This window comes from Phocoena sinus, chromosome 9, assembly GCF_008692025.1.
Source record: "Phocoena sinus isolate mPhoSin1 chromosome 9, mPhoSin1.pri, whole genome shotgun sequence".
Classification (NCBI taxonomy): domain Eukaryota; kingdom Metazoa; phylum Chordata; class Mammalia; order Artiodactyla; family Phocoenidae; genus Phocoena; species Phocoena sinus.
In genome coordinates, this window is record NC_045771.1 from 85874986 (window position 1) to 85888421 (window position 13436).

At 42.4% G+C, this 13436-nt stretch overlaps 1 protein-coding gene across 1 annotated transcript in view; it reads left to right on the plus strand.

Moving 5' to 3' along the window:
* MAGI2 (membrane associated guanylate kinase, WW and PDZ domain containing 2) overlaps nt 1–13436 on the plus strand; it is a 1347058-nt gene that overhangs the window by 1285679 nt on the left and 47943 nt on the right. The window contains exon 21 of the mRNA XM_032642294.1: nt 1895–2033. Coding sequence (XP_032498185.1) covers nt 1895–2033 — 139 coding nt within the window. The remainder of the gene's footprint in view (nt 1–1894; nt 2034–13436) is intronic.

The window sequence follows — 13436 nt, forward strand, 5'->3', positions numbered from 1 at the left end:
GAACAGTGGCATATGGGAGGCCCTCCCTGCCTCAGTCAGCACGATGCATCTGGGGAGATCTCCCTTAGAAGAATGATACTGGTGACAGTGAGAAGGCATTGGTGGGAGAGTATTGGAATAATCCAGGTTAAGGCCTGAATTGAGCTAGGAGCTCAGCAGGACCCCCAGGTTTCTGGCTTGGGTAAATAAATGGTGGTGCTATCACCCAGGATTAGGAATTGAGAGGACAAACTATTTTGGGAGAAAGAAACACCCGGCCTGCTGGTGTTGAGCTGGAGTGGCCTGCCGGACATCGAGGTGAAGATGTTTAGTAATCAGTCGGGTATGTGAGTCTGAAGAGAGTAGCCGGGAATGAAGACTCTATTATAACAACTTCATCGGAACTTTTGTTTTTATCTCTACCATTTGATACTGTGCCTTGAGGTTTCAGTGAGGACTGCTGGGAGAGGGATAATTGGTCCCTCTTCTGCTACTGGCTTGGCTGTGTGGCCTCAGGCTAGCTGCTGGACCTCAGGCTGTGCCCGTTGCCTCCTGGGAAAGGTGACAGTTAGGGAGACCTGAAGAAAAATGGTGCAGACACTGGCCCTACAACTAATTAATTTAGTCCTGTCTTTTGTGATTCTTCTATGGAGTGTGGAGTTCATGCCAGTGAGGCCAACCTCTTCCACTGCCTTAAAACGGTGCTTCCAAAGGCCACTGAGTACACAAAGGGGGAAGTCTTTACCTTCATTACATTGGGATCCTTGCCCCTTAGGGAGTCCTTTTTAGATGGAGATGTCGCTTCCTTGCTACAATAAACTTGTGTTTGTTCTCCCCCGTCCCCCTTTGGGGGAAGGGGCTTATTTTAATGCCCTTTTGCCATTGTGATGGCAACTTTTTGTTCCTCTTCTTGCCTGGCCTGAAGCATTAACCTAGATATTGCTCCCCTGTAGGGAGTTTATTTGCAATTCTGTCTGCATTATGGAGTTTAGGCTGAGATCTGCTTTGTCTCAGGAACCCAACTAAAACAGCGTTGTTGCAAAGCAACTTATTGTGCCTTTCCTGGCTAATTTGTCTTAAGTGACTTGCACTGAAATCAAACATATTTTAATTCAAAGGTTCCTGGCAGTAATGGTACTGTGGGAATTACATGAGGTGCTCATGGTTGAACCTCTTTTATTCCAAATATCTATTCACAAAGGCTAAACGGGAACTGCTAATGGAACCCAGGCACTTCCAGCAATTCAAGAGGGATTGGTATTTAACCAAACCCTGGCAACCAGGTGTGAGCATGGCAAAGCTTTAGCAAGGGTATCACTCATGTGTGGAGAATGGAGTCATTTTTAATTCAAAGGACTGTGATAGAAAATACATCAAACTTGAATATCAACCAACCACTGTTTACGAAGAAAGCAATAGCATAATAGCACCCAGGAAAATTGAAATGATGCATAACAAAAATTCTCAGAGAAGCCCCAAAACAAATCATTCCATGCAACACTTTGAAGTAGATGCCTGCCTAATGTGTTCAATGAAAAAGCCTTAAAATATTTACTTCTGGATTCAAAGCAAAGATACCAGCTTACTTTGAATTGCAGTATCAAACATATTCCCTAATTTTTTAAGAAAATCCTAAATAGTTCAACTGTGGCCTCTGCCATACTGGCTAAATATAAGTGACATATCACAACCTCCACGGTCTGATATGTGAGTTTCTATAAAGATAAATAAAGTTTGGTGGTCAGATTCAGGATGTAGCCAGGGATTAGCCTCTCCTAAGAAGCAGCAGTCTGCAGCCAAATTGTTCAGTTGCTCTCTGGAAACTGGTCATCTACGGATGCTTCTCTAATCTGTTGGAAATTCGCAACTTGAATAAAACCGCCTTTGGCTGACTTGATGTCTCTTTAATTAACAGGTAGGAGATCAGATCATTGAAATCAATGGGGAGAGCACCAGAGACATGACACACGCCAGAGCAATAGAGCTCATCAAATCTGGAGGCAGAAGAGTCAGGCTGCTGCTGAAGCGCGGGACGGGGCAGGTCCCAGAGTATGGTACGTTTCACGTTTTGATTCACCTTTTTTCTGTTTCTTCTGTGTACTGTAAATGCCTGTGCTTATTTATAAAACTACATCAGTTCCCTAATTCTACCTAAATATATATTTAGTGATCAATAGCTATAGGTATATACACATGTGTATATTTAAGCGCAAGGTATATATTTCTGTGAGCTCTTTCTTTTGCTCCCTTATTTAGGTAATGTTGAAAATAGCAAATGTAGGACCTTCAGGGCATCTCTGAGTGTGCAGGGAGTTCTTGCCACGTTCCTATATTAGAACTTTTGTAGTCCTCTGTTCATTTGAGTCCACAGTAATTTATCAGGTATTTCCTAAAATGGCTCGTGCATCAGACTGTCCCGTGAGATGTGTAACCGGGGCCAGGGGACAAGCGAGACCAAATCTTCAAGGTGTGAAGATTAAAACATAAACTTCAGTTCATGCAGTGGTTGCATTGCCTTGGTATTTAGGGATATCCCAAAAAATCACTCCTGGGTTGTATATCTGGATGCTTTTGAGGAAGGCTTTAAAATGCATTTTAATTCATAGGTTTGCCATCAGAAATCTTTAATGGTGTTATTTCCCAACAGCCCATTTAAGGCAAGGCTGACATCATTACCTTAGCATATCAGAAAGTGCTGCGTGGTCTTTACGTGAAAAACAGAGAAACCTGAGCTGGTCTTTAATTAATCACAGGGATTAACAGAGAGACCGACACAGACAGTTATCAGTACAGAGGCAGTGCAGAGAACACCTGTCCAGATTAGGGAAATACGATCTAACTGCTGATCGAATGAATAGTTCAGATTGTTTGTTGATCTAGATAAATTTGATTTGCATTTTCGCCTTTCCATTCCCCAAAATCTAAATAGTACTTTTTCCTCTCAAATTATGCTTTCTGCCTAAGTTACCTAATAATTGACTGAACACTTCCTTATTAGCAGGACAGATATAATCCTGCATTCAGTTGAAACATCTGAATTCAATGGCCTTTAAATACTTTGTTTCCAGAGTGTTGAACACACCCAAAGCCTACAGGAAGGGCTGGTTAAGCCCTCACATTAAGAGTAGGACAGCATTCAGAAATTTCTGTAGGGTTGGCTGTACGCCCAAGGAAATATTTCATAGCTTCCCATCCTTAATACTTGGATCTAATTCAATAATTTTAATTATTAACATTAGCAATAAGCACAGGTCTGAGCCTGTGTAATGACACTGGCATTCATCCCTTTGTAAAGAATCTGAACTCTTGAAATAGAATACCTTTTTGCACCCTAGAGCACATAAAGGGATTCAGTAATATGAAACCGACCTGTGAGATTGTCACTTCTGAAAAAGATCTCGTTTTAAAGGTGTGTTTCACTCCATGACAAGACCTGTTATCTATATCCAGGGGTTCTCATAGAGTTAATGCTGTTCTTATTGTTCTAACAAATTAATCTTAGAAATTAGCCTGAACAACATGGCTCTCCTGAACTTTCTATTCTTTTTGTGGAATCACTATTTGGTCCCGACTCCAAGCACCCACCACGCCAGCTGCCACTCTGTAGAGAGCAGTTAGAATAGTCTGCCAACCAGCGTGGCATAACTCAGACTGTAATGCATGAGCATGAAGCTGCCTCAAAGCAACAAAATGAAAACATGTTTTTGAACAGCACAAAAATTCAAGATCATGTCGACATTATCCCATTAATTCTTAATGTCGTCTGAAAATATCTAGTTAAGGTTAAATTCCAAAATTAACCAACACAGAGAGTTTGAGAAATATCTGTGCACACTTTTGAGGGACCCATTGTCAATACTCTTAACTCCAGCAGTACTGCAGAACTTCTGAATGTATTCTTCTAAAATGTAACATTAAATCATATACACTGGTAGTGGTAGAGCTTGTCTGCTACTTTTGATGTTAGATTTGACATGGATTTTGACTGTAAAATAATTCTAGAGGTTATGTCACAAAAGAACAAATCTAAAAGAGTACAGCAATCTCCTTTAGGGAAGTAAAAGGATCGTCATAAACTAAGTAAACATTAGTTCTTCAGGAAAATCTAAGTCAAAATTATGCATAAGAAACCAAGAAGGTTAGGGATCACATCAGCATTTTTGAGGATAACGCATCAAATGGTATTTCTGGAACCTCACAACGACTAATGAGGAGGCTGTTTCAGGGTCCCCGAGACCACCCCACATTCAGAGATTTGCTTATGAGACTCCTGGGGCACAGAATATAGTTGTGCTCACAGCTCAGCTTTAGGACAGTGATGTAGTAAGGACACGCCGTGGGATCATAAGGTGGAATCGGAGGAATCCACGTGCAGGCTTCCTTATGCTTTCTCTGTCTCCCATGAGAGGTCACCCAGAGAGCATTCTGCAAGAAGGCCTTTCTAAGGATAGCGGTCCCAAGCCTGCTCTGGGAACTTGTCCGGCACCAGGAACGAGCCACGAAGTGGCCACACATTCACAGACTATGCAGATGCCCCCAGTGTATGAGGAGTGCTCAAAGCTAAGGGACGTCACGATTCCTCCAGCATCAGTTAAATAGACTCTCTCGTGAAACACCATTTGCTTATTTTTGTTGTTGTCCAAGATAGGCTAGAGTGTATTTTAATAAAATGGGCAAGGGGTGCAGGTCACAAAACAACAGCAACAAGAACAATGAACGAAAATCTTTGAGCTTACTAGTAGATGTGACCAAGAACATAATCTGCTTCGTCCATATGCACCCTAATGACCGGAAATCTGATTTTTCTGTCAACTATGAGTATAATCTTGTGTTTGTTTCCTTTGTTTGCCCTTTAAGATCCCAATCTTGGCATAAAATCTGGCCTTAAAAGCTTGTTAAAGGGAGTTATCAGAATCCATAGGAGATGTTACCTGTTAGGGAAGTGTGGAGGCTTAACCCAGCCTGGGCAAGAGTGAACTCTGAAGGTGAAGAGACTGGCAAACAGCCTCTGGAGGGGTTTAGGTGATAACCCCCAGCCCTCCCTCTGATACCTTCAGAATTCAGAGCAGCTTTGAAGCAAGACCCTTATCTGGACTTGTGGACACGTCAGGGAAAAGCTGATCTCCGTCAAGAGAAATACGAAAACTCTCTTGCTCAGAGCCATTAAGGTGATCTGTGACAGAGAGATAGATAAGCGCAGGTGCAATGGAAAGAAAAACACACCCCAGGTGATCTGTCAGATTGTGGACTACACAATCGACAGTGTGAAGCCAAGTGAGCTGAGGAAGGGAATAAATATGCTGCAAATTTGCCATCCGTAATTACCATGAGACTCATCGGCAGACACACCTCCGCCAATTCAGAGGCGAAAATCAGCAAATGCAGCCACGAGCGAGCATAGTGGCTGCTCCCAGGGGTGGCTGAGCAGCTGTGCGGAGGGTGGGGAAATGATAAGGGCTTCCGCGGAGAAGCTGCTTTCACAGTTAAGTCCTTGAAAGAGCAGCTCAGGAGACAGACACTTCAATTCCACTCTAGTCCTCAGGGTAAGAATGTGTTGATTATAAACTCAATGAGAGCTTGGGTTCCCCCTCCCCTGACACATACATCTCAACAACTAGCAGGAAGAAGGAAACTTGACTCCATCATACTGAGGAAAGGATCAAAAGATGATACAGCAGAAGCAGCGGCCTCCTGAATACTGGTTCTTGCTGTTACAAGTAAATCTAAAAAGGTTAAGAGAAAAGAAAGCATGCATCCTGGTTCTAAAGCTGCACAGGAGTACATTATGCAGATTATCTCCCTGTCTTGACATACAGGTGTCCTTCATTAGCATTCAGGGACTACACGGAACATTTGCTTGATGTACACCCTGAGCCACGGAGCCAGGGCCAGGGTAGATAGAGGTGCCACTGGATGAAAAAATGTCCTCCACAAGCAGTTCAGACCAACGCAGAGCCTTGCCCTGGTAATATTTGCTGTTCAAATCTCATCAGAACAAAACAGAATTAGGCTTTCCCGTCTTGGTTGGTGATCTGACCTGTTGATTCTCTTAAGCAACATTACAGGTCTTTATGACAAGAATGCTGAAGTGAGTTTGATTGTAAATGATCTCAATGGTTTTAGGAGGCCAGGCCAGGGTTCCCAGGAGGAAGCAAAATTCTCAGAATACCAGTGGCCCAGGGACAACTAACACCAAATGTCCACATCTCCCTTTGGGGAAAGAAATAGCCGATCCACGAGTTAGACCTCTGCCTGCACTTCCATTTTCAAAGTTAATTGTATCTTTGATAGGTGTTGAGTGTTACAGGCCTTTGGTAAATGAAACTGTTTACATTTTATAAGGATAATATAACTACATTAAGTAAGAAAAGATCTATTTGAGCCATACTATATATATTCAGACTATAGCTGAAGGAATGAATGGGTAAATAGTTAAAAGTCTTCCTTTAACCAGTAAATAAAAATGATTTACAATAATATTAGAGCACCAGATTAAGCAGTACCAGTCTCTACTTATATGGCACTAAGCAGCGTTTGTTTATTCTTCTTTAATAATATGCATTAGCCTGTGAATGTTATAAGCCTACCCCTATAATCTGTTTACAATTACTTGTTCAAATCCTTTCTTTCCTCTGATCATACAAAGGTCAACTCTAGACATTATACTCCTACCACATATTCCATGTAAGGCAGAACCTGTAATTAATACCATTAATTAATGTCATTACTATTTCCTCAACGAAAGCAGGATTTTTCTGAGCACCTACTATGTGCAAGGCACTTTGCAGGCACTGAAGGTAAGACACAGTCCTGGCCCTCAGTGAGCTGAAAGTCTAAGAATGAGGATACGTATAACGATTGATTCTAATAGTGTGGTGACTGATTAAAAGGTCTCAAAGGATCTGCTCTAATGAAAAAATTTTAATGGGTTTTATTAGTTATTCATGGAATTTAATAAGTACTTTTAGAGTGTTAAGGATCCTTGAAAAGCACTTGGCTTCTTTAATCTGTTAAGCATTTCCTTTGTAATACTTATGCTAATAATTTGTACTTTTTCTGAAGAAAAGGACTTGCTGAGTGTGGCTACATTTCTGCTTAGACCTAGTCTGAATTATTCTCATTTCCAAGTTAGTGAGATAAAACTCTATTGAGCAAATTTGCTAATCATTGCTCTTCCCGTCCTGTGGATCTCAGCCTGGAGCTCTGTAACCTCACAGCCTGAGGTGTCCGTGGTGCACGACTCTGTGCCCCCCCCAGACATGGGGAGAGTCTCTGTTGCCTTTGCCTCAGAGACCACGTTTATTGGAACTTTAAATGGTTCCATAGCCTTTGCACTGTTTCGCCTGCATTTTTAATAGGGCAAAAGGTGGCTCGCTTCAATAATAAATTCTGAAATTTAATTTCAGCTTCTGACATTCATGGTTGAGTGTATCTTCCTTTTTCATGAGTGGTTCCACAAATCACTCCAGTTCACCTCCACTGAGCCAGATCCGGGAAGAGGACAGGCTGTCAGGCAGAACCGTGGCTGTATCATACAGAGAACAGGGTTCTTCCTCGGCTGCAAGGCTCCAGACTGCTCTCTGCAGCATTTAGGGAACCCCAGGAAATTCACTAATCATGAAACTTCCAATAAGTTTCTGTTTCATGGAGTCAGACGCAGGGGGCTTCTTTGAAGGATACACAAGTCTGAAATTCTTTTCCCCACTGCTCAGCCAAAACCTCATTTATTAAAGTGCGTTCAGGATGGGGGTGAAAGCCCATTTCTTCACATCATTTTATTGGAAACCTTGGACTGTGATGAAATTCCTTCTTTTTTGCATATTCTCCCAACATACATTGTTCTCTTGCAGGGTATATTAAGTGACTCATTTCCCCCAGTCCTCACTTGTTAGGTATTTAAGACTCTGATAAAATATATTAGACCACGAAGTAACCAAGAAACCAACCAAGAAGAACCAGTTTAGCTCTTGAGGTCTGACCTCCTTCAGTTCCCTAACACATAAATTGTTGGAGGAAATGAGTGAATGAACAGATACCTCTCCCAGCCCCCACTGAGAAGGGCTCCACACGCATCTTGGAAAACCTAAAAATTCCAACTTCTCCAGTAACTCTTGCTGGATAGTTGTATTTAGGTTCTGGTAAGAACCTCCTCTTGCTTTCCCTAACGTGAAGCTGAGCTCTCCCAAGAGAGGGCTGCTTCCACAACAGTCCAGGGAGAAGGCAGCCTTCTCAGAGGCAGCACTGCTGAGCACTGTAAGAGCATTGGAACGGAACTCAAAGAAGTCACAAATTCCAGAGAGTAGTTTTTATATGGAGGGCAGGGGAGGAGTGGCGATCAAGGTTAAAAGAAAGCTTGCATCATGGTTTTAAAGCTGCACACACACACAGGACTGGGTTGATTTGGCCCAGGACTCTGTATTTTTTATTTTTTCGCCCCAGTCAAAAGGACTCTCTATTTTTAAAGTGCCACCCCAGAGAATCCCATGCCCCGGAGACAAATCCATGCTGGATTTGTCTCCTTTAGCGCTCCTGTAAAGGCCAGCTGCAGGAGTTTCTGCTTTTTTGTTGTCCCCTGTATGTCTTGTCGACCTCTCACTCTGTGAGCCGCAGCCCCTCAACCCGGCTCCCCCTTTGCCCATCAAATCTGAATCACTCTCCATTCAGACTCGCAACTGTTAAAATTAAAGAAAGGAGACTAGATTTTCCTGCCGTTTCCATCTCAGGCTTTTTTGACAGTCTGAGCTCAGCTCCCACCCTCCTCATTGAGGACAGCCTGACCCTGTGTTCAGAGCATGACAGTGTTGAATCAGGATAAGCTTCTGACCCCTCAGCTACACCCATTATGAAGCTGGTGCTAAATGCCAAAGCTGTTTTCCCCACTGTCTGATTTTCTCTTGTCTCAAAAGAGATATGATACAGAAAAGATTTTGACCCCTCTGAAGGAGCTTGCCGACAAAACCCCGCTTTCCAGGTACTGAAAGTGGAGTTTAATACCATAAGACAAATTCCTGGGTAGGTCCAGCCAACTCCCATAACCAGCGAATGTCAAGTCTCTAAAGCATCCCTTCAGAGATGCCTGGGCCTATTGCCCTATCGTGGTGTTCCCTAATCACATAACTCACCAGCGTTCATTTTAAAGTACTCAAAACCCCTCATTTCTAGTGGAAGAATTAGTGAATCCGTAAGGCCAGATTTTTGTTATTTGAGAATCCTGCCTGCAACCTTGCTCAAAGATAGGGTTACCCTGATGTCCTGTTCTGACAAAGACATCCCAACATTTCTTTTTAACTGAACTCCCTCAGTCAGGACCAAAAATGCGATTATATAATGCCTGGCTTCAGGCTTGAATTACATGCTCTAATTGTAGCAAAATCTCTACACACTGAGAATCACACATTCTTCAATGTGCTGTTTGGGTTCAAAAACATTTTTAACAGAACAACAAACATACGCTTAGCCTGGACTAAACAGCTCTTAGCTCTAAGTTAGCTCAGACACTTGCTTACAGAAGAATCTGTGTTTACACTTCTGGCAAAAGGTCTCTATTTTTTTTGGCACACACTTTCCAACAGATAGTGACCCTGGCCTCATCAGGACCCTGAATTTTAGGACTGAACATGTAGACTCCTAACATCTGCATCAGATACGCCCAGCACAGGATGCAACTCTGTTTTTCACGTTTCACCATACTTTCTGCTACAGCCTTCGTAGCAATTTTTTCCACCATATTCTGGGCTCTTTGATCTGACCTTCTGGTCCGAGGTTTCCTAGCACATGTATATTTCAAGCCCAGTAAAGCCCGCGTTTAGAACCAAATGACAGCCTTCTCTGTGTGACACTAAAACCACTTGATGGTCTTTGTACAAAATTACTTGCATCTTAGCAGGGCTAAATGGTACACTTAATAAATTCTGAAATTTAATTTCCCCCCTCACATTCATTGTTAAGCGTTAGTTCCCTCACCCCAGAGAGGCTCTACTTTCCCTTTAACCTCAAATTGTTCATTCCCACCCTTGAGACTCCCTCCCCTCAGACACAGTCTGTGCAATGAAAAGCATCCCAGGGGGCGTAAGGGGACATCCACGCGCAGCGCTGTTCCATTCTGCGTGTTGAAGCCGTGGATACACAGCAGCATGTGTGGAGCGAGGTAGGCATTCAGACAGGGAATGTCATCAGTGTATACTGGCAAAGCGGGGATCAGGCCCCCAAATGTCTGAGCTGCGTGGATTAAGTGCATCTGATCACAGTAACTTCACATCCCCCTCTACCTCGCACCGTGTGGAGCTGAGAGAACACAGCATCAGGCGTTGCAGGGAGCGGCTATTACGTCTCCCAGAGGCCTGTCTCGCGGAGATCACTGACAGATAGTCCAGAATTTCTAGTACCCATCTTCATGTAGGTAAAGAACTGTAGCCCAGACACTGAGATAGACACAGACCAAGACAGCCGCTAAGAGGCTGGTTTCAGAGCACAGCCCTCGGACAGGTGAATACAGCCACGTAGAACAGGAAAAACCTGGCTGCATTTTTTTCAGCTTTATTTTTTTCCAGAAAATAATTACAGCCAGCAAGTCAACTGTGAACTTTGACTGTAAATAAGCAAATTGTCACAGGTGAAAAGAGCTGTAAGAATTTATGAGATTATTAGAGAAAACAAAAACATGGGCACACCATGTCTTTAATTTGAGGATTTTTCAAAATTTAGAAACGATTACTGTGACTTCTCAAATGACAGCTGGTCTCACTAAAACACCCTATCATTACGAGAAAATTCTGCAAAAATTCTGAAGTTACGATTTCAACAAGTTTTAAACATTTGTGCCTCCTTAAAAGCACCTCAGAATGCCTTCAATATTTTGAGAAAAAAAAATCTACTTTTGGATTATGAACGTAGCTCAGTCTTTCACTAATTTCACTTGCTGCATGCTTGATAGGGTCAGCTTTACTTAAAGTCTTTATTCTTACTGCCTAGATAATTTTTATTCAGCTGCTCTAAACGTACTAAGCAATCTTGATTCTAACAGTAATACTATATCTTTGTCACTGGTTCTGTTAATTCTAATGATTGGTCCTAGGCTCTTCCTCCCCTTCCTTTAGGAATGGTACCTTCCAGTCTCTCCATGTGCATGAAAAGTGACAAGCATGGGTCCCCATATTTCTACTTATTGGGCCACCCTAAAGACACGGTTTGTAAAATCTGCATGAATATTATCTTTCTCTAATGAGCTTTGGTTTTGCATATGTTTTTAACTGATGTATAATGCTCTCTCTTTCGTAGTAGCTTGTCTAATTATTGCTAGAGCTCTGGAAAATATTTATAGTTGAGACCTTATAAGTGGTAAGGATAGGATTTGCGGGTTCAGGAAAATAAGAGGTGCACCAATTCCAGGGGTCCAGCCTAGAGTGGCCCCAGCAGGAAGGAAAGGCCGGGAGGGTACGTATAGCAGAGGCAGCATTGGGTGAGTTCTGCCCCACACACTTCAGAAAGTCCTCCCTGGGCTTCAGTGCAGAAAAGCAAAGTATATTTCCTCTCAGCCCACGTTTGGCCAGCTCCAACCCAGGCCACCCTTTCTACACCAGACAGACAGAGCCACAGTCGTCACACATTTTAGCCCTAGGAACCCAGAACTCCACCTGGCATCATGCTATTTCCCCAGCCTGCTTTGTGCCAGTTATTCAGTCAGGACTGGATCTTCCAACTCACCTTCCTCCGTACTCAGTGATGCTCCAAGTTTAAGGGGAAAAACACAAAGCTTTTTCTGAGGGTGGTCATAAGTTTGTATCTAAACAGTGTCCACCACTATTTCAAAATGAACATCCTTAAGTGTTGGCTGTATTTTAGCCAAACATCCGGTAAAAATTCTTAAGGAAACTAAGTGTCCTGTACATGTCTGTGTATATATATACACATACACACACAAATAAAGCAGAATGTAGATGACAGCCTTGCAAATATTGTTCATGCAACTTTTTACCCCTCACCTACATCCCTAGAGCAGCCCACGTGTCCACTGTCAGATCCTGCAGTGGGTCTGTGAGTACTGCCACAATTTTTAAAAACTGGGATTTTAAAATGTCAATTTAACTTTTCAGCAGTAATTGATAGGCACGCTCAGTCCCCACGGTTAGCCGTGGAAGCAGGAATCAGACGACACACTTCTCAATTCTGGTTTGATTCTACTCCATTTACACTGTCACAGCCACGGCTAAGCATTTCTCCACCGAGGTCTTTTAAGCTGACCTTTTGAATGTTTTCTGAAATATGTTTTTCAGTTGTTAATAACCCTGCTAGTTGCCATCCAGGACTGGTTTAAATTAAGAATGAAAGGCAATATTCACTAAATGAATTATTGAATTGACCTACTGCTGAACATTTCCTTATCAAGTACGTTTATGCGGATGTGTCTATACACACACACACACACCCCATCACAATCATTTTCTAAAGATGTCTACAAAAACAGAAGTTTTAAATGACTCATTTCTCTGAAGTGTCTGTCTCTCAAGGATAAGTTATTGATCAGGGGAAACTTAAATTAGGACATAAAGAAGACAGTTGCAATGTACTGGAAAAGGTAAAAAGCCAGGGAATAGTTCTTGGGGAAATCTAGTCCAGTGACCATGGTTTAAAGAGGTATAGATTTCTGTTTCTGACAAAAGAAAGGTATTTGCTTGTCACATAATTTAGTCTGCATTCCACAGAGGTGAGGGGACCTGAATCAGTTCGCTAGAGTCATTAGCTAAAAAGCTTAAAAACCAAAAAAAAAACCCCAAAACTGGAGGACTCTTTGTGGTCTCAGTTCAGCTCCACCAACATCTATCAGGCACCTTGCTCAGTGCTAGGGAGATAAAGATTAATGAGTCTCTCCCTATGTGCATTCCCAAGCAAGGAGGGGTGACAGGGAGGGAATGAGGTAATGGGACAAGTATGAACAGTATTGGCAAAGGAGTGATAACAGCCCAAGGGACACAGCACCCTAAATCTGCTGAGCAGGGTTGTAGAAGATTCTACTCTACCTAAGAGGTGACATTTTAGCTGGGCCTTGAGTGACAAGTGTGATTTCACCCATGTGGACAAGAGGTAAGGCAGCTACCACACAGACTAAGTAGGAAAAGGGGAGGGATGGGATGAAAGAACATTAAAGTGGGGCTCCACAAAAAGGACCTTCTCTGCCAAGCAAAGGAATTCGGATTTTATATAATCAGATGTCACCAAAAAATTAAGTGGAAGGGTGAAAATACCTGTATTTGGAATTATGCCTCAGTAGTATTTAAATGGCTTTTATAGGAAACTGGGGGCAGTTAAAATGTAATTGGAAAAGCTGAAGCAAATGATGTGAGGACCAGAATTAGGGAAGTGGTGGTGGAAATTGCAAGTTGGGAATGGACTGTGGAGATATTTCAGACATTTCATTGATGGAAATAACCTAACTTCGTGAATAACGAATATAAGGGAAA